This window comes from Schistocerca nitens, chromosome 2, assembly GCF_023898315.1.
Source record: "Schistocerca nitens isolate TAMUIC-IGC-003100 chromosome 2, iqSchNite1.1, whole genome shotgun sequence".
Taxonomy (NCBI): domain Eukaryota; kingdom Metazoa; phylum Arthropoda; class Insecta; order Orthoptera; family Acrididae; genus Schistocerca; species Schistocerca nitens.
In genome coordinates, this window is record NC_064615.1 from 716,309,331 (window position 1) to 716,330,751 (window position 21,421).

Consider the following 21,421-nt stretch of genomic DNA (forward strand, 5'->3'; position numbering starts at 1 on the left):
CTTCTTATGAAATTTCAATTACTAGTTTTCTCCTCAGATTGCAAAAACATCCCATTGGCATCCACTTACATAGGGAGAAATGATCATCATGATAAAATAACAGAAATCAGGGCTCGCACAGAAAAATTTAAGTGCGCATTTTTCTTGCACGCTGTTTGAGAGTGGAACAGTAGAGAGACAGCTTGAAGGTGGTTCAATTGAACCCTCTTCCAGGTACTTTATTGTGAATAGCAGAGTAATCACATAGATGTAGATCTATCAAAACATCATGCAGCTTGAGCAGGATATGGCATACCTGAAGAAACTTAGACCCTCCTCACTGAATGTTGTTGTTATCAAGGCAAGATTTTACATAATATTATGAAAAGGAAAGTTGCTACTCACCATATAGTGGAGATGCTGAGTTGCAGATAGACACAGTCAAAAGACTGTCACAAATAAATGAAGCTTTTGGCCCGTAAGGCCTTCGTCAAAAATAGGCGACGCGCGCGCATACACGCACATGAGAATGCAACTCACACATATGACTGCAGTCACCGTCGTCGTCGTCGGCGTCGTCGTCGTCGTCGTCGTCTCTCTCTCTCTCTCTCTCTCTCTCTCTCTCTCTCTCTCTCTCTCTCTCTCTCTCTGTGTGTGTGTGTGTGTGTGTGTGTGTGTGTTTTCTGACGAAAGCTTTATTTGAGACAGTCTTTTTGTTGTGCCTATCTGCGACTCAGCATGTCCGCTATATGGTGAGGGGCAACTTTCCTTTTCACAGTATTGTTACATTCCATCCTGGATTTTCCATTGTTCAAGATTTTATATAGTATTATAGTGTGAGGTCACTTGGGGTTGATTATTTCCATAAGTTGTGATTATATGTGTTATGCTCAAGATCTTCGAAAGGTATTTGCTAAATTATCTTAATCTTCCGCTATCTGTCCCTGCAAACAAGTTATACACACTAGTTTCTCTGTCTGCCTGTTGCAAGGCACTCAAGAAATGTACCTCTTGAGCTTTAACTTTTTTTTTTTGAATCATCAGTCATCGGCTGGTTTGATGCAGCCTGCCATGAATTTCTTTCCTGTGCAAACCTCTTCATATCAGAGTAGCACTTGCAACCTATGTCCTGTATTTGCTGGATGTATTCCAATCCATGTGTTTCTCTACAGTTCTTGTCCTCTACAGCTCCCTCTAGTATCATGGAAGTCATTCCCCCATATCTTAACAGATATCCTATAATCTGTCCCTTCTCCGTATCAGTATTTTCCACATATTCCTTTTCTCACCAATTCTGCGCAGCACCTCAATTCTTATCTTATCAGTCCAGCTAATATTCAACATTTGTCTGTAGCACCACATCTCAAATGCTTTGAGTCTCTTCTGTCCTGGTTTTCCCCACAGTCCATGTTTCACTACCATACAATGCTGTACTCCATACATACATTCTCAGAAATTTGTTCCTCAAAGTAAGGTCTACATTTGATACCAGTAGACTTCTCTTTACCAGGAATCCCCTTTTTTGCAGTTGCTAGTCTGCTTTTGATGTCCTCCTTACTTCGCCCATCATTGGTTAGTTTGCTGCTTAGGTAGCAGAATTCCTTAACTTCATCTACTTCGTGACCGTCAATCCTGGCATTAAGTTTCTTGCTGTTCTCATTTCTGCAACTTATTACTTTCATCCTTCTTAGATTTACTCTCAATACATATTCTGTATTCATTAGATTGTTCATTCTATTCAGCAGATCATGTAATTCTTCTTTGCTTTTGTTCAGGATAGCAATGTGATCAACAAATCATATAATCGATAACCTTTCTCCTTTAATTTTAATTCCATCCCTAAAACTTTCTTATATTTTCCATCATTGCTTTTTCAATGTACAAATTGAACATTAGGGACGAAGGACTACATCCCTGTCTTACACCTCTTTTAGCCCGAGCACTTTGTTCATGGTCATTCACTCTTACTATTCCCTCTTTGCTCTTGTACGTATTGTATATTACCCGTTCCTCCCTATAGTTTACCTCCATTTTTCCCAGAATTTTGAACATCTTGCATCATTTTACATGGGCGAATACTTTTTCCAGGTCAACAAATCCTATAAATGACTCTTAGTTTTTCTTTAGTCTTGCTTCCATTATTAACCACCATGTCAGAATTGCCTCTCTCATGCCTTTGCCTTTTCTAAAGCCAATCTAATCATCATCTTGCACACGTCCTCAACTTTATTTTCCATTCTTCTGTAGATTATTCTTGTCAGCAACTTGGATGCATGAGCTGTTACGATGATTGTGTGATAATTCTCACACTTGGCAGCTCTAGCGGTCTTCGGAATTGTGCGGATGATATTTTTTCGGAAGACAGATGGTATGTCACCAGACTTTAACATTCTACACATCAATGTGAGTAGTTGTTTTGTTGCCACTTCCTCCAATAATTTTAGAAATTCTATGGAATGTTATCTATCCATTCTGCTTTATATGATATTGAGTCCTCCAAAGCTCTTAAATTCTGACTAATACTGGATCCTGTACCTCTTCTAAATTGACTCTTGCTTCTTCTTCACTGTTATCAGATTAGCCTTAGTTCTACTTGCTCTAGAATTATGGAGTATTATGCATTTTTCACATTTTTTTTATCGAGTATACAGGAAATCGGATACACTATCTTGTTCAACATTCTCCAGGAGCCAACAAAGTTTACCACAATCTCATGATCCAACATCAGGAAATAGAACAGGCCATTGCCCTACAGTTACATAAGAAAAAGATAATGGGAAAAGTGAGAAAGATATGCCAAGAATGTTTTGTGAAGATTTCTGAACCTCATGGAATATCTAAAGCTTCAAAAACTAACAAATTTGGTAATTATTAACTAGGACAGCTCTGCCCATCTTGGTATTTAAACATGTACTTACCGTACGTACCTGCATCCTCAATTCTATTTGCCTATTCCAATAAATTTTGTACAATACAAGTAATAGCTTTCCTTTATTTTCATTTGTAGTACAACTATAGTTTATAAGTTTTTATGTCCAATTCTCATTGAGAGATGACTAATCTGCAGCAGTCAGCATCCTAATGGTGCCAAGTTTGCATGTTGCACTGAGATATGATTTATCTGCATGGTAGATTTTTCCCTTCAGAATTTTATCCTCTAAGGGTCTTGTATAAGTAAGGAGGAGGTAAAATAATTTTATATGTTTTCCAAATTTTTTTTTGTTTACATGAACTGGCTTGGCCTGGCAGTGTGGCCACTGGCAGGCACACTGACAAGTATGATGCTCATGGTAGCCAATGAATTAAGAGGGCAACTCTCGGGGTGTGCACAGCACCAGCTCCAAAGAAAAAAAATTAAATTGCTGGAATTGACACATGATTAATTTTTGGGATCAAATACAATTTTTCAACCAACAGGCACATGTACACATTATTCAGAATTTTCTGAAAATCCACCTTATCTAAAAAGGGTTCACTGTCATAATAGACAAACTACAGAACGTTAAAGAGGGAAGGTGACAAAGGATAGAAAATGTAGACTGTCTACAAAATGAAAAATTTAAGAATACAACTATTTGGGGAGCAAAGTGTCAAAAAGACTGCCAAGAATGAGTGACAAAACATTTATTGACACACATTCATTATTGACATTATTGACATTATAACAACTGTTAAAACCTGATTATATTGTTGACTTAATTCACCAAATACTGTAGCAGTAGCCAACACTTCAAGTGCAGACTAGATAAATCTATAAATCAAATTTTATAATACTTTTAACAAATGGGAAAAGGTTATACGAAAAAAATAATCAGTAATAAAGTATTTCTGTAGTTCATCCTAAATAACCACAAAATAATTCTTATCTTTTCATTCTTAGCTTTTTTTAAGCATATAATAAAAGGGTTTCTAATTTACTAACAAACAAAATAATATTACAGTTTGAATTGTCCTGTTGCAATTTTTATGTTTTTATTAGGTAATAAAAAGTTACACAATAACTTAAGGAAATGAAGTACCAATTTAAATCAATTACAAAGATTATTTTACATAGAATTTAGTTTGATCTTCATTATTTCCTTCTGTTGCTTCCTGAACCAGCTAGAATCATAGCAATTCGTATGAAGATGTTCACTGTATCTAGATAAATAGAGATTGACCTGAAATAAAAAAAAAAAGCAGCACAATTAAACCACAGCTGAAAACTGCATTACACTAAACATAACAGTAATCATTCTCTCTGCAGCAGGTATGTGCCAGCGAGAAACTTTTTGCTAGATTAAAACTGTTTGTCTAGCACGAAAAATTCATTTTGGAAATACCCAAGTGACTGTGACTAATCAAATTTCAACTAATAACTTTCTTCCAGGGCTGCTAGTATACCAAGGTATGCAACAGATCTTTTCTAGGGGTTTTGCAAGTACGGTGAGAGATCCTGGCAGAACTGAAGATGTAACGACAGGTTTTGGGTCATGCCTGGATAGCTCAGCCAGTAAGAGAATAATTAAGATAGTTTTTTTTACAAAGAGACATTATACAAAAAATACACGAAAGAAACAAAACTTTTCATGTTCCTGAGAAATTATTTGGTGTGTCATGTTACGTAGTGAAAATTTTCATTAAAATTTATGAACTCTATAGCAAAGGATGAGCAGTTAGCACAGAAGTGTTCTCACTTAGCTGTAGAACGGTATGTACAAGGCCCGACACAAAAGTAACAATGTCGATGATAAAAATTTCTATAGCTTATGTGTATATTGAATTAGTGGTGGATTTATTTTGGGTCCACACACCTCTTCATCAGCTTCTTTTATAGCTCAAAACATTTCTGCAGTTAATTTTCTACGAGGCCACACATGAACATTGCCATTTTTGATTTCTAGTGGAGTAGTATTAATCCACTGCCACTGAGTTGACCAATTTTGACGGAACTTGTCACAGCATAAGAGCACAGTTCAACAGTGAAAAGTAACATTTGCTTAGTACTGCAAGCAGTCTTCTACTTCTATCGGTTCTATCAATGTTGAAATTACTGATAAAAATAAGCATGTTAATATATAATAGTTGTTTTTAAGAGAGGTGAACAGGCAGTTAGTCAGTTCTTACTGAATACGTCAGTTAGGTACCAAATTACGTTGCATTATAAAATACGAAAAACATACTAACAAACATAAAATTTCAACTCTCTGACACATTCTTAAAAACAGATGATTGAGCAATAGTTCAAAATAAACTGTTGGCACAAAGTGTGACGGCCCAGACAGCCACTGCCTCTTCAGGGCAGTGGGGGCAACAGGGAGTCCTGCCAGTCCCTCAATGGGGCTGACATGGCTGGGGTTCCCTCAGAGAGAGAGAGAGAGAGAGAGAGAGAGAGAGAGAGAGAGAGAGAGAGAGAGAGGGGGGCAAAAAAATCCCCTTAATGAATAAACTGTAAAACCAGGTCAGCTACTGAGGCATCGTCCCATCATCCGCTAACATCATAGGTAGCGAGTCAGAAGATTCCACTGCAAGGCGCCTGGGTTAGGATAGTCCAGCAAAATGTGAACAATTGTCAAATGGGCAATGCAACAACATTGAGGTGGATCCTCACAATGGAGGAGACAACCATGAGTCAGCCGAGTATGGCCAATGCATATTCCATATTCCAACTCCTCAGAACTTCACGGTGATTAACAATATGATTCTGGACAGGTGTATATGACCTGGAACAACCAGGAGATCCGGGAAAAACCTGGGAATTTTTTCATCCGGGGAATTTTTTAGAATTCCAGAAATTTTTTGTTGTTTTAGTTTTCAGTTATATTTTAGTAATTTTGACTGGTAAGAACCGATACTCTAACAAAGGATATTACTGTATCCCAATACTGCAGAATAATACTGCAGCATTAAAACATGAACAAGAGAGGAAAATAAAAAAATAAAACTTAAATTGCAAAGGAAATGTGCCATATAAAATAGCACAGTGCACATACAAGCATCTGCCAACAGCAAAATGTGTCTTCCTAGACTATGCAATGCTTCATAACAACAATTTGCCTCCGATGAGTGTGACGTCACAACTGTTTACATTAGATTCATTCAAGCAGTTACGAGTGGGCTCATCCACACGCGCAGTTGAGTCGTGTATGAGTACACCTTCTCCCTCTTCTGGCTACAGAAGTGTGGCTGTTGGCTGTGTAAGCAGCAGTATCACCAACCAGCCACATGGGGTACCTGGAAAAATGTTACTGGCACGTCCAAACTGCCAGATTCACACGTGTGCAGCAGGCCCAGCTCTAGTGGAGGGAGGGCGGCAAACTGCAGTATCTGAACCAGGTGGCAATTTCGAGGGGGGGGGGGGGGAATTCATATTCTTGAGGAAAAAAACTGTTTCACAAAGCACCTAGCATCCAGCGCACGTAGGGCTATCGATTATTCAATGATTGTGGAACACACCCCTGCTGGTTTTGGACATTTTTGAACACAGTCTAAGTTGATTTCTGAATGAATTATAGGTTGATTTTTGAATGCGTGTATAGCGTACATGATGTCCCTGCCAGGGCAATCCTCGTTGCATCTAGAAATGAACTTTCCTGCAGACAAAACGGGATGGGGCTATACAAGCTGAGCGGAATAAAGCCAAACCAGTGAATGCCAACTGCTGCTTGTTTATGCGATTGATTTGGTTTGCAAATGTTCAGCAATGTTCTAATTACTAGTGAAATCCATAGATTCAGACTATCGGAGTAGAAATACACGAGTAACAGGAATAACAGGTAGAAAGATTATGTATTATCTTCACGCTGTATCCAAGAAAAGGAAATTATGACAAAATTTTTGGCCAGATTGCTACACTAGACAGGGCTAGTTGTAGTCCCCAGTTAGCAGTCGCTTAAGTTCCATTCTGGGAGTAGCGCGGAAAACGCATTGCATAAACACCTACTAACACCTAAACGGAGAATAATCACTGTATAACTTAACCGGTTATTGTGGCAGGGTTAGTAAAGTTAACCAGAGAATGAGTTTTGACAATGGTAAGAATAGTTACAGAATTAGTAATGACAATATTGTTTGTAAGAACTAGTAAGGAGAAGAAACGGGGACATCACACAAATTATGGAAGAATATGATTCCAAATTTATACAAAAATTTCGTTCTACTACTTTTCGGTCTCGTGCATGAGAAACTGGAGCATATGAATGAAATGTGAAACTATTTCCTTTTGACTGTAGTAGGCCAAATAGGTACTTCGTGAATTATATTGTCGTACCATAAAAATGGTCGTTATTGCCAAAACAGCCTCGCTTATTTGGTCAGTGTTACAATTGCTGCAATGTTAGAAAGGCCTATTTTCTGTTATCTAGCAGATAGTGACAAAATAGACATAATCAGATTGAGAAACCACACCAGTCTTTGATACTATTTGTATTAACAGCTTTTTCAGTATTAGATGATATTTCGATTTTTCATGTAGTAAACGTTTGATGAACTTTGATAAGGTAATAGTTCTTTTGCAGAAAGGAAAGCATGCCATGTAAAGCTGTAGCAAGATTAGAGAGAAAAATCGCTAGGACCTAAGGACTGAAAAAATGTGTACTGTCTGCCTGTGTCTTGTCTATACTGGTTTTAGGTATCCTATATTTAATTTTATGTCACACAGTAGAGTAAGTTAGCTAATAGGCGATAAAGAGTCCAGATTTTCTGAAGAGTTCTTGTTTTCCTGGTTACAAATAATCCCACGCAGTATTAATTGCGATTTTTTAATTTTTTTTAAATTTTTAAACGGGGAAAATGTCAAACCGAACGACTGGGAGCAAGAGAGGCACTACAGGACATTTTAATTTCGGCTGTCCTGAAATAGTTTGATGGCATCCATTACAAAATATACATGTTCGAGTTCCACAGAGCGAAATACTGTGACATGCGGTATAAGAATGTTGTTTGAAGAGGCGTGGCACTGCACTTTGGCACACTTAAGACCAAATAACATGTCTTACATTTCCTCGAAGATATATGTTTTATGCATCAGACTATTCAGAAAGATGTGCACTACAAAATTAACTTATTTTTGATGCGCAGAGCAGTCCAAGTTATATTGGGATGCGGGGTAGTCTCCATGTGACCCGTGTTTATGTTTATTGATTTTTCTGTTTCCTCTTCGTTTACTGCGCCAACATGAAATGAAAACAAGATGGATTTCTGTGGCTGGGAGCTATCAAGTGAATTAAAATACATTCACATAATTACAGAAGGCTAAAAAATGGTACTAGTTTCAGATTTTATTTTATTTCCGCCTTTCCGACAGTCAAGCATTAATCGCCTTGCACAATGAAGTTATTTTTGTCGGTTTGCTAAAGAAATTTGGCTTTTATTAAGCTTTCCCGCTGAGGCAGTAAATTTATTTGAAACAAAGTGTTTAATTCCACACTATTGGCTAGTTTCAACTGTTCACTGCATTTCAAGGGCAAGTTTTCATGTTCTAGCACATATGGCATTACGCCATAATAAAGAACCAAGCACGATATAATACAGTATGGTACTCCAAGAAAATTTAAGTCCCGAAAGTCACACCGAAAAGCTTAATATCAGGTCGAGGCCTACGTCATTGGGAATATGGACATACAAACATGCGCTTTAAGGCAAACTATGCATTTTAGTATGGTTCACAAAATTCCGATGCTCTTGAAGTATCCTCCGATATCTTGTTTCTTTTATGACATAATGTAAGTAAGATTTTTTAATGTTTTACGCATATGAACGTAAGAGCTTCTTACATCACCGTAGCTGCACAAGCACGCCTCTTATCTGGCAACTGCTGAAATGAATGTAACAAGTCACGGGAAAATACTGCGAATTGGGGTTCGAAAAATGTTATTTTCAAAGTAAATTTCCTTTTATGCAAGATGAACAATGTGCAAGAAAGTACAATGAATTTCTTAAATCACAGGGCACTTGCTCTCATTTAAAAATCAACTCTTTGATGACACGCCATTTAGAAGAATTTCTAGCCCAGAAGATCAGAGATTTATGTCGGTATTAAAAATTTTACTGGCGTTTAGTGTAATGTACCTAAAAGTGTAACATGTGCTGAAGAGATCAACATTATATGTGAAAGCTTAGCTTCTCTTGTATCTTATTAATCTTCGTGACGAATATTACACGAAAAAGCTTTGCTTTTCTTGTAGCTTTACTATGTATATTAACTTAAACCATTAACTTTTCCTGTTGGTGGAATTTGAATTCATACTTTCGTAATATGAAAATATGCAATGTACATGTTGCTACACATAAAAGATATTTCCAAAACTTGTTTTGCCCCCAAGTTTCATTTTCTAAAGCACTAAGAAATTCTACGCTGCTGTATAAAACCATATCCATTCAAAGGATTGATACGTTTTACTGTTCCGACGGAAAGTATACTGTCACTTAACATGGAAAAAGTGTATTTTCACCCAGGAGCAAATTTATTTTTAACCGCGAGATCCGGAATTTTTTGTCCTTGTTCGCATATTCACCCTGCTGGAATACTGATCAAGAGGTGGCTTGCTGGTAGCCGATTTGGCCAGCCTGTCTGAGAGTTCATTCCTCGAGAAACTAACATGACCTAAGTGCCCAGACGAAGACCACCAAGCATCCACACTGCTAGAGGGCAAAAAGGGAAGCCTGGATAGCCAGGAACAAGGGATAGCAAATGTAACACTGGTAAAGAGCTTGTAAACTGCTCAAAGGGTTGCTACAGATGGGGAAGCACTCACTGGTGCAGGAACACACACACAGAGCACGAGAGATAGCTATGAACTCCACAGTGAAAAAACTGCAGCCATCTGGCAAGGAGCGGAGTTCGTTACATCTCACGCGAATGTAAGCAAAGCCAGGGTAACTGACAACTATCGAGCCATCAGTATAGGCAACTTCTGAACCATGAAATATGCTGAGAATTGAGAATAATTGGTGGCGGAGGGCTTCAGGATGAACCGACTCTTTCGGCCTTTGTGACATGTCAAGCCAGAGCTGCAGACAGGGGAGGCACCATGAAGGTGTACATGAACGGGCCAAGAGGAGAAGTGGTAGATGGCACAGATGGCGTTTAGGAGGGGAAAAAAAAATCCTGGGCTGCCACTGCAGGAGGTAGATCTTTGTATCTGGAAAGACCAGATGGTAGTTCGGGTACTCCAGGGAGCAGTGGACACACAATGCATAAGCGATCAACTGCACAGAACCCACAATGATGGAACCCCTGCCTCCGCTAGGAGGCTGGTGTCTGGGCAAGTCTGAAAGGTACCAGTTGCCAGTCATACCCCACAATAGACTATATGGTCCCGCAATTGTAATTTCGTAGGTGATGCCGAGTCATATGCGTAATCCAGAAGGGAATGAGCCAATGCTCTGTAGAGTCTTAATGGAGTATAGCAATCTGTGCTCCAGTTGGTGTGGCTGAGGCATTGAAGAGCTTTGAGATGCCATCCACATGTACCATTTAGTTGATGCATCCACATGTATCGTTTAGTTGATGAAGATGCAGAAGTCGTGTCAACCAGGCATCAAAGACCAGTCCCAAAAAATGATGAGAACCCACCACATTGAGGTACTGGGCAGCAAGGTCCGGATGGGGATGGTTTGTATGGCGATGACAGAAATGCCTAACACTGGTCTTGGCAGCAGAAAAATGGAAGCCATGACTGACAGCCCATGACTTCACTCTGTGCATTGCTCCTTGCGGTCTACATTCAGCAATGCCCTTCATGGACAAAGAAAAATATCATCAGCATACTAAGAGGGGGACACTGTAGGACCTGCAGCCACCACCAGGCCATTGATAGCCACTAAAGAGATGGACCCTCAAAACAGAACCCTGTGGAACCCCATTCTTCTGCAGATTGGAGGTGTCACAGGAAACACCAGCCTCTACCTTAAAAGTGCAGCATGGAAGAAAGTTCAAGACAAAAATCAGGAGTGAGCCACGGAGGTCGCACTCATGTAAGGCGGCAAGGATATGGTGGCATCTGTGGTAACAAACTTTATGCAGATTGAAGATAACTCCAACAAAAGATGCCAGGCAAAAGATGTTTGGCTGGCAAATTCCAGGTGGACCACATTATCTGCAGTAGAGTGGCCTCGGCAAAGGACACCCTGGTCGAAGCCAAAATGTCCTGGGATTCAACGAACCAATACAGCCTTTGACTCACCATACATTCAAGTAACTTGCAGAAGACATTAGTTAAACAGATCTGATGATAGCTGTCTATCTGAAATGGCGGTTTACTCAATTTCAAACTTGGAATAACAACCCATTTCTCACCACTGGGAAGAGTGCTCCCCCTCATTGTAGATACAGTTAAAATGGGCAAGTATATGACATTAGCTAGTCCCTGATAAGTGTTCAAGCACTTGGTTGTGCACACAGACCAATCCATGAGCCATCTAGGGACAGAGAGCAAGGGTGCTAGCAAATTCCCACTTGGTAAACTGGGCATTATAAGCCTCAAGCCATTGTGAAGCAAAAGATAAACAGAAACAGTGTTTGAGAAGACAGAACACGGGCAGATGGTGGATCAACACCGAGGCCTGGGCAAAATGTCAAGCAAAATGCTCTGTGACAGACCAGGCTGATGAAGATATCATTATTCAAGGAAATTCCTGGGGCACATGTAGGAGGATGGCAGCCAAAAGCATCCCTGATCTTTATCCATACCTGTAGGGAGGGGGGGGGGGGGGAGGGAGAGAGTGTGTGTATATATATATATATATATATATATATATATAAAAACAAAGATGATGTGACTTACCGAACGAAAGCGCTGGCAGGTCGATAGACACACAAACAAACACACACACACAAAATTCAAGCTTTCGCGACAAACTGTTGCCTCATCAGGAAAGAGGGGAAGGAGAGGGAAAGACGAAAGGATGTGGGTTTTAAGGGAGAGGGTAAGGAGTCATTCCAATCCCAGGAGCGGAAAGACTTACCTTAGGGGGAAAAAAGGACAGGTATACACTCGCACACACGCACATATCCATCCACACATATACAGACACAAGCAGACATATTTAAAGACAAAGGGTTTGAGCAGAGATGTCAGTCGAGGTGGAAGTGAAGAGGCAAAGATGATGTTGAATGACAAGTGAGGTATGAGTGGCGGCAACTTGAAATTAGCGGAGATTGAGGCCTGGTGGGTAACGGGAAGAGAGGATATATTGAAGAGCAAGTTCCCATCTCCGGAGTTCGGATAGGTTGGTGTTGGTGGGAAGTGTCCAGATAACCCGGACGGTGTAACACTGTGCCAAGATGTGCTGGCCGTGCACCAAGGCATGCTTAGCCACAGGGTGATCCTCATTACCAACAAACACTGTCTGCCTGTGTCCATTCATGCGAATGGACAGTTTGTTGCTGGTCATTCCCACATAGAATGCATCACAGTGTAGGCAGGTCAGTTGGTAAATCACGTGGGTGCTTTCACATGTGGCTCTGCCTTTGATCGTGTACACCTTCCGGGTTACAGGACTGGAGTAGGTGGTGGTGGGAGGCTGCATGGGACAGGTTTTACACCGGGGGCGGTTACAAGGATAGGAGCCAGAGGGTAGGGAAGGTGGTTTGGGGATTTCATAGGGATGAACTAACAGGTTACGAAGGTTAGGTGGACGGCGGAAAGACACTCTTGGTGGAGTGGGGAGGATTTCATGAAGGATGGATCTCATTTCAGGGCAGGATTTGAGGAAGTCGTATCCCTGCTGGAGAGCCACATTCAGAGTCTGGTCCAGTCCCGGAAAGTATCCTGTCACAAGTGGGGCACTTTGTGGTTCTTCTGTGGGGGATTCTGGGTTCGAGGGGATGAGGAAGTGGCTCTGGTTATTTGCTTCTATACCAGGTCGGGAGGGTAGTTGCGAGATGCGAAAGCTGTTGTCAGGTTGTTGGTGTAATGGTTCAGGGATTCCGGACTGGAGCAGATTCGTTTGCCACGAAGACCTAGGCTGTAGGGAAGGGACCGTTTGATGTGGAATGGGTGGCAGCTGTCATAATGCAGGTACTGTTGCTTGTTGGTGGGTTTGATGTGGACGGACGTGTGAAGCTGGCCATTGGACAGGTGGAGGTCAACGTCAAGGAAAGTGGCATGGGATTTGGAGTAGGACCAGGTGAATCTGATGGAACCAAAGGAATTGAGGTTGGAGAGGAAATTCTGAAGTTCTTCTTCACTGTGAGTCCAGATCATGAAGATGAAGATGTCATCAATAAATCTGTACCAAACTTTGGGTTGGCAGGCCTGGGTAACCAAGAAGGCTTCCTCTAAGTGACCCATGAATAGGTTGGCGTACGAGGGGGCCATCCTGGTACCCATGGCTGTTCCCTTTAATTGTTGGTATGTCTGGCCTTCAAAAGTGAAGAAGTTGTGGGTCAAGATGAAGCTGGCTAAGGTGATGAGGAAAGAGGTTTTAGGTAGGGTGGCAGGTGATCGACGTGAAAGGAAGTGCTCCATCGCAGCGAGGCCCTGGACGTGCGGAATATTTGTGTATAAGGAAGTGGCATCAATGGTTACAAGGATGGTTTCCGGGGGTAACAGATTGGGTAAGGATTCCAGGCGTTCGAGAAAGTGGTTGGTGTCTTTGATGAAGGATGGGAGACTGCATGTAATGGGTTGAAGGTGTTGATCTATGTAGGCAGAGATACGTTCTGTGGGGGCTTGGTAACCAGCTACAATGGGGCGGCCGGGATGTTTGGGTTTGTGGATTTTAGGAAGAAGGTAGAAGGTAGGGGTGCGGGGTGTCGGTGGGGTCAGGAGGTTGATGGGAGTCAGGTGAAAGGTTTTGCAGGGGTCCTAAGGTTCTGAGGATTCCTTGAAGCTCCGCCTGGACATCGGGAATGGGGTTACCTTGGCAAACTTTGTATGTGGTGTTGTCTGAAAGCTGACGCAGTCCCTCAGCCACATACTCCTGAAGATCAAGTACCACGGTCGTGGAACCCTTGTCCGCCGGAAGAATGACGATGGATCGGTCAGCCTTCAGATCACGGATAGCCTGGGCTTCAGCAGTGGTGATGTTGGGAGTAGGATTAAGGTTTTTTTAAGAAGGATTGAGATGCAAGGCTGGAAGTCAGAAATTCCTGGAAGGTTTGGAGAGGGTGATTTTGAGGAAGAGGAGGTGGGTCCCGCTGCGACGGAAGACGGAACTGTTCCAGGCAGGGTTCAATTTGGATGGTGTTTTGGGGAGTTGGATCATTAGGAGTAGGATTAGGATCATTTTTCTTCGTGGCAAAGTGATATTTCCAGCAGAGAGTACGGGTGTAGGACAATAAATCTTTGACGAGGGCTGTTTGGTTGAATCTGGGAGTGGGGCTGAAGGTGAGGCCTTTGGATAGGACAGAGGTTTCGGATTGGGAGAGAGGTTTGGAGGAAAGGTTAACTAGTGAATTGGGGTGTTGTGGTTCCAGGTTGTGTTGATTAGAATTTTGAGGTTTTGGAGGGAGTGGAGCTGGAAGTGGGAGATTGAGTAGATGGGAGAGACTGGGTTGGTGTGCAATGACAGGAGGTTGAGGTTTGCTGGAAAGGTTGTGAAGGGTGAGTGAGTTGCCTTTCCGGAGGTGGGAAACCAGGAGATTGGATAGTTTTTTGAGGTGGAGGGTGGCACGCTGTTCTAATTTACGGTTGGCCTGTAGGAGGATGCTCTGAACAGCCGGCGAACAAGGGTTCCATGACCGTGGTACTTGATCGTCGGGAGTATGTGGCTGAGGGACTGCGTCAGCTTTCAGACAACACCACATACAAAGTTTGCCAAGGTAACCCCATTCCCGATGTCCAGGCGGAGCTTCAAGGAATCCTCAGAACCTTAGGACCCCTGCAAAACCTTTCACCTGACTCCATCAACCTCCTGACCCCACCAACACCCCGCACCCCTACCTTCTACCTTCTTCCTAAAATCCACAAACCCAAACATCCCGGCCGCCCCATTGTAGTTGGTTACCAAGCCCCCACAGAACGTATCTCTGCCTACGTAGATCAACACCTTCAACCCATTACATGCAGTCTCCCATCCTTCATCAAAGACACCAACCACTTTCTCGAACGCCTGGAATCCTTACCCAATCTGTTACCCCCGGAAACCATCCTTGTAACCATTGATGCCACTTCCTTATACACAAATATTCCGCACGTCCAGGGCCTCGCTGCGATGGAGCACTTCCTTTCACGTCGATCACCTGCCACCCTACCTAAAACCTCTTTCCTCATCACCTTAGCCAGCTTCATCTTGACCCACAACTTCTTCACTTTTGAAGGCCAGACATACCAACAATTATTGGGAACAGCCATGGGTACCAGGATGGCCCCCTCGTACGCCAACCTATTCATGGGTCGCTTAGAGGAAGCCTTCTTGGTTACCCAGGCCTGCCAACCCAAAGTTTGGTACAGATTTATTGATGACATCTTCATCTTCATGATCTGGACTCACAGTGAAGAAGAACTTCAGTATTTCCTCTCCAACCTCAATTCCTTTGGTTCCATCGGATTCACCTGGTCCTACTCCAAATCCCATGCCACTTTCCTTGACGCTGACCTCCACCTGTCCAATGGCCAGCTTCACACGTCCGTCCACATCAAACCCACCAACAAGCAACAGTACCTGCATTATGACAGATGCCACCCATTCCACATCAAACGGTCCCTTCCCTACAGCCTAGGTCTTCGTGGCAAACGAATCTGCTCCAGTCCGGAATCCCTGAACCATTACACCAACAACCTGACAACAGCTTTCGCGTCTCGCAACTACCCTCCCGACCTGGTATAGAAGCAAATAACCAGAGCCACTTCCTCATCCCCTCGAACCCAGAATCCCCCACAGAAGAACCACAAAGTGCCCCACTTGTGACAGGATACTTTCCGGGACTGGACCAGACTCTGAATGTGGCTCTCCAGCAGGGATACGACTTCCTCAAATCCTGCCCTGAAATGAGATCCATCCTTCATGAAATCCTCCCCACTCCACCAAGAGTGTCTTTCCGCCGTCCACCTAACCTTCGTAACCTGTTAGTTCATCCCTATGAAATCCCCAAACCACCTTCCCTACCCTCTGGCTCCTATCCTTGTAACCGCCCCCGGTGTAAAACCTGTCCCATGCAGCCTCCCACCACCACCTACTCCAGTCCTGTAACCCGGAAGGTGTACACGATCAAAGGCAGAGCCACATGTGAAAGCACCCACCTGATTTACCAACTGACCTGCCTACACTGTGATGCATTCTATGTGGGAATGACCAGCAACAAACTGTCCATTCGCATGAATGGACACAGGCAGACAGTGTTTGTTGGTAATGAGGATCACCCTGTGGCTAAACATGCCTTGGTGCACGGCCAGCACATCTTGGCACAGTGTTACACCGTCCGGGTTATCTGGATACTTCCCACCAACACCAACCTATCCGAACTCCGGAGATGGGAACTTGCTCTTCAATATATCCTCTCTTCCCGTTACCCACCAGGCCTCAATCTCTGCTAATTTCAAGTTGCCGCCACTCATACCTCACCTGTCATTCAACATCATCTTTGCCTCTTCACTTCCGCCTCGACTGACATCTCTGCCCAAACCCTTTGTCTTTAAATATGTCTGCTTGTGTCTGTATATGTGTGGATGGATATGTGCGTGTGTGCGAGTGTATACCTGTCCTTTTTCCCCCCCTAAGGTAAGTCTTTCCGCTCCCGGGATTGGAATGACTCCTTACCCTCTCCCTTAAAACCCACATCCTTTCGTCTTTCCCTCTCCTTCCCCTCTTTCCTGATGAGGCAACAGTTTGTCGCGAAAGCTTGAATTTTGTGTGTGTGTTTGTTTGTGTGTCTATCGACCTGCCAGCGCTTTCGTTCGGTAAGTCACATCATCTTTGTTTTTACATATATTTTTCCCACATGGAATATATATATATATATATATATATATATATATATATATATATATATATATATATATATATATATATATATATAACAGAGGGAAACATTCCACGTGGAAAAAATATATCTAAAAAGAAAGATGATGAGACTTACCAAACAAAAGCGCTGGCAGGTCGATAGACACACAAACAAACACAAATATACACACAAAATTCAAGCTTTCGCAACAAACTGTTGCCTCATCAGGAAAGAGGGAAGGAGAGGGAAAGACGAAAGGATGTGGGTTTTAAGGGAGAGGGTAAGGAGTCATTCCAATCCCGGGAGCGGAAAGACTTACCTTAGGGGGAAAAAAGGACAGGCATACACTCGCACACACACACATATCCATCCACACATACAGACACAAGCAGACATATTTGTGTCTGTATGTGTGGATGGATATGTGTGTGTGTGCGAGTGTATACCTGTCCTTTTTTCCCCCTAAGGTAAGTCTTTCCGCTCCCGGGATTGGAATGACTCCTTACCCTCTCCCTTAAAACCCACATCCTTTCGTCTTTCCCTCTCCTTCCCTCTTTCCTGATGAGGCAACAGTTTGTTGCGAAAGCGTGAATTTTGTGTGTATATTTGTGTTTGTTTGTGTGTCTATCGACCTGCCAGCGCTTTTGTTTGGTAAGTCTCATCATCTTTCTTTTTAGATTATATATACCATCCGTAGTGTTGGAGGGCATGACAGTGGTCTTTCATAACTGCAACAATTTCAGGGTCCACCAAGGGACAGCCTTTGCTTGGGGAGAACCCGAGGAGCAAGGAATCGCCATGCACCTGCCGAAAGGATGATGTTGGCCAAATTCTGTAATGGCTTATCAATGCCATCGTGTGGTGGAGTAGTTTGGATGGCAGCCAAGTAAAAGGCATCCCAATCAGTATTAGTAAAGGCTCACCTGGAAACGTGTCCAGGTGAGTGATGCTGAAGAAAATATAAGATGATTGCTGTCACACAACTCATGACTCCCCATTGAATGGAGGGGATGGATACAAGACCACAGACAAAGATCAATGGCCAAGAAAGTGCCATGTGCCACACTAAAGTGTGTAGAGACTCCAGTATTGAGGAGGCAGAGATGAAGCCCTGCCAGCAGATCTTCAATAACATTGTCCTACTTAGTGGTTGCACTACCACCTCACAGACAGTTATGGGTGTTAAAATCCCCAAGGAGAAGAAATGGGGGAGGGAGCTGTTGAAGGAGGGCAAGAAGAACAGGAAGCATAAGATGCCAGTCTGGGGGGTAAATAAAGACTGCACATCATTACTAGTCTAAATGGACCTGAACAGCCGTCACTTCCAGTGCAGTATGAAGAGAAACACATGATCTCATAATGTCTATGCAGACTGATGTACAGACAACACTGGAGACTCACAAAGGGCCAGCTTGGTTCTGGCAGAAGGCCTGAAAACCACGAAGAGATGGCGAATGAATATCCATAAAATGAGATACCTGCAATACAACACAAGCTACAGAGTAGAGAGAAAGAAGAGACTGCAATTCCAGAAGGTTAAAACAGTAACCGTCACAGTTCCATTGGAGGAGAGTAATACAAGAGGCTGATTGGACAACAAACAGACCAGAATTGGTCATACTGAGTCAGTGTCCATCACCAGTAACGATGGAGCGACTTCTACGAATGTAAACCATCATGCTCTAAAAGAGAACGAGTGCCCATGAGGCCCACAGAGTGGGGGTCCTGTGTCATCGGGAAGACATGTCCAAAATGCAAGCACTGAAAGCACCTCTTGAGTGACAGGATGCACAGCTTCACGCTACACTGATTACACAACCTTGACCTTCTTTGGGAGCGTATCTCCCTCAAAAGCCAGAATAAAGGCACCACTATAGGTGTGATTGTCCTTGCGAGTTTTCTGCACATGCTGAACAAAATGAATGCCCTGTCGTTCCCGATTGCCCCAGAGTTACTCATCAACTTTAAGTATGAGATCCCTATGAAGAAAGGATCCCTGGACCATGTTCATACACTAGTGAGGTGTAACTGACACCAGGACACCACCACGATGATCACAAGCACAAAGAGCTGCAGACTGGGTGACAGAAGAAATTCTGATCAACAGGGAAAACTATCGCATCTTACTGAGATACTATTTTGCTAAACTTGTCTTTGGTATTTTCCACAAAAACTGGTGGTGGTGACTGTGTTCCATCCATCCTAGAGCAGACCACATTGTGGAGAAAGTGCTTCAATGCAAGCAGGCGAGCCTGGCCCTCCTTCCACTGTGTAACTATGGAAAGGAAGGCCGTGAGGTCATAAAAAGCAGCATTCAATGATCCTTTACTGATAGAAGAACAGCCAGATTTTTGGAGCTTGGTATGTTTCATATGCAAACCATCCGCCCTGATGACACACAATCCAATCAGGGGCTCTCCCCATGGGCACCACCAAACCACAGCGAGGACCATCTGGCGCAGCAGCCATTGATGGGAGTACTGATTCAGAGGAATGACAAGGAACCACTCCTAAGCATACATGAAGAGGTAACAGCTCAGGAATTAGAAGTGTGATACCTGTGTTGTCAGGGGAATCTGCCAAATGGGTTCATAAGAGGCCCACCACAGGGACTGATTTTGCATGCTGGCAACCACGCAGAGCAGAGGGGAGCTACAGTGGGAAAGAGAGTAAAGAAGGGGATTTTTTTTGAGGGGGCTGGGGGGGGGGGGAGGAATGAAAGAAGGGAGTTCTTCCTTAAATTGTTCACAATACAGAAACAGAATTTTGAAAGGGAGGTAAAGTGCCATGGGGGACAAGAAAAAGCTGAGAAAAATGGAGAGTGGAAACATACAAGACAAGCCTGAAAATGAGTAGCAGAACCTAGGTAATAGCTGGGTCATCATAAAGTGAGTAAATGATGGAGAAAGGGGGGTGCAGGAGGAGGAGCTAGAATGGGAATGAGTGGATATGGGGAAGGGATTGCAGCCTTGGAGAGAAGAAAGGCTGCAATAGCTTTGGGCCCCGTGTGAGCCACACACTACCCACAAAAAGAGTTGTGGGCCCCCTGGGGGGGGCGCTCTTTATGTCGCCATCAACTTAACCTATCTCTGTTAACAGACAGGACGAAGTTTGTAATGTAGTCCAATTTTGTATACACAAGCAGGCTTGATACATGAATCAAATGACTGCTTAATCCGTCTCATCACTCATGAAACTGCGCACTCAAAATCCAAGTTATTAGCACCCATAAAGATTTGCTTTGGACAAGTAATCTTAAAAAACTAAGTCTGCCTTAAACTTTCGTTAGAACAGCACTAACTGCACTGAATTAAATAACTTTCAAAGACAGCTTCAGTAAGGTAGAAGCCCGACAACTGTTAAAACCTGTGATTGTATTTTTGGTAGATAACATTTATACTACTGTACAATGACACGACACTGTTGAATGCTGTTTCTAAAAATCTCCAAGAGTTGGTTGGATTAAAAGAGGGAGAAAGAGACCAAACTATGAGGTCATAAGTCGCTTGTTCCGAATAAAACAATGCCACAAGTGTGAGAATAAAACAAACGAATGGAATGAAAGGAAAAATCACAAGAACGTTGAAGGGCAACAAACATGTAGATGGACTAAAGGGGACAAGAAAACCACAGAAACGCAAGAAACGTGATGGAGATTAAGACAACAAAGCAGATTACCATGGCTGGCTGACCATGAGAATAAAAAAGGAGAATCCACCAACTCTGCAACACATTAAAACCTCCACCCTAGAAGCACTAAGGTGGAGGACACAGAGGAACAAAGGACATGTGCTAAAACTTAGATCAAATGATAAAACCCACCCTCACAAATAAAACTTAAAACTCAATGGGCCGATGAGGCATTGTCAGATAAAATTAGCGGCAACAAGTCCGGTAACCCAAGATTTCGTCACTGGGCAGTCAAAGTGGGACAGTGCACCAGAATATGGGTCACTGTCAACCGGGTGCCGCACCGACACTCAGGCGGGTCTTCACGGCGCAGGAGGTAACCGTGGGTCACCCAAGCGTGGCCAATGCTGAGTCGGCAGAGGACAACAGATTTCCTGCGAGAGGTCCACATGGAAGTCTTCACACATTCGTAGTCTCCTTAATGACACGCAGTTTGTTGTGTGTACTGTTATGCCATTCCGTCTCCCAAAGCCGAAAAACCCTACTGCGTAAGTCAGAATGCAGGTCAGGTTCAGTGATGTCCATCTCCAGAAGCGGTTACCTCATAGCCTGTTTGGCCAGCCTGACGGCAAGTTCATTGCCTGGGATACCGACGCGTCCTGAACGACAGGATCAGTCCAGGGCATAGATGGACTCCTGGATGGATGCTACCAAAGGATAGCGAGGGTAGCACTGCTCAATAACTTTTAGGCTGCTCAAGGAGTCAGTATACTGAAGTGCACGAGAGATGGCCACCAGCTCTGCAGTGAATACACTGTGGCCATCGGGCAAGGAATGCTGTTCAAAATGGCCTCTGTGGATGTAGGCGAAACCAACATGACGATCAGCATCACGCCGTTGGTGTAAACCACTTCAGAGCCATGGAACACATGAAGAATTGAGAGG

General features: G+C 43.1%; 1 protein-coding gene across 2 annotated transcripts in view; it reads right to left on the reverse strand.

Moving 5' to 3' along the window:
• Positions 1–3,926: 3,926 nt before the first annotated feature.
• LOC126236891 (growth hormone-inducible transmembrane protein-like) overlaps positions 3,927–21,421 on the reverse strand; it is an 88,326-nt gene continuing 70,831 nt past the window's right edge. For both annotated transcript variants that reach the window (XM_049946526.1, XM_049946527.1), the window contains exon 8: positions 3,927–4,139. In XM_049946526.1, the coding sequence (XP_049802483.1) occupies positions 4,052–4,139 (88 nt within the window). In that variant the 3' untranslated portion in view covers positions 3,927–4,051. The remainder of the gene's footprint in view (positions 4,140–21,421) is intronic.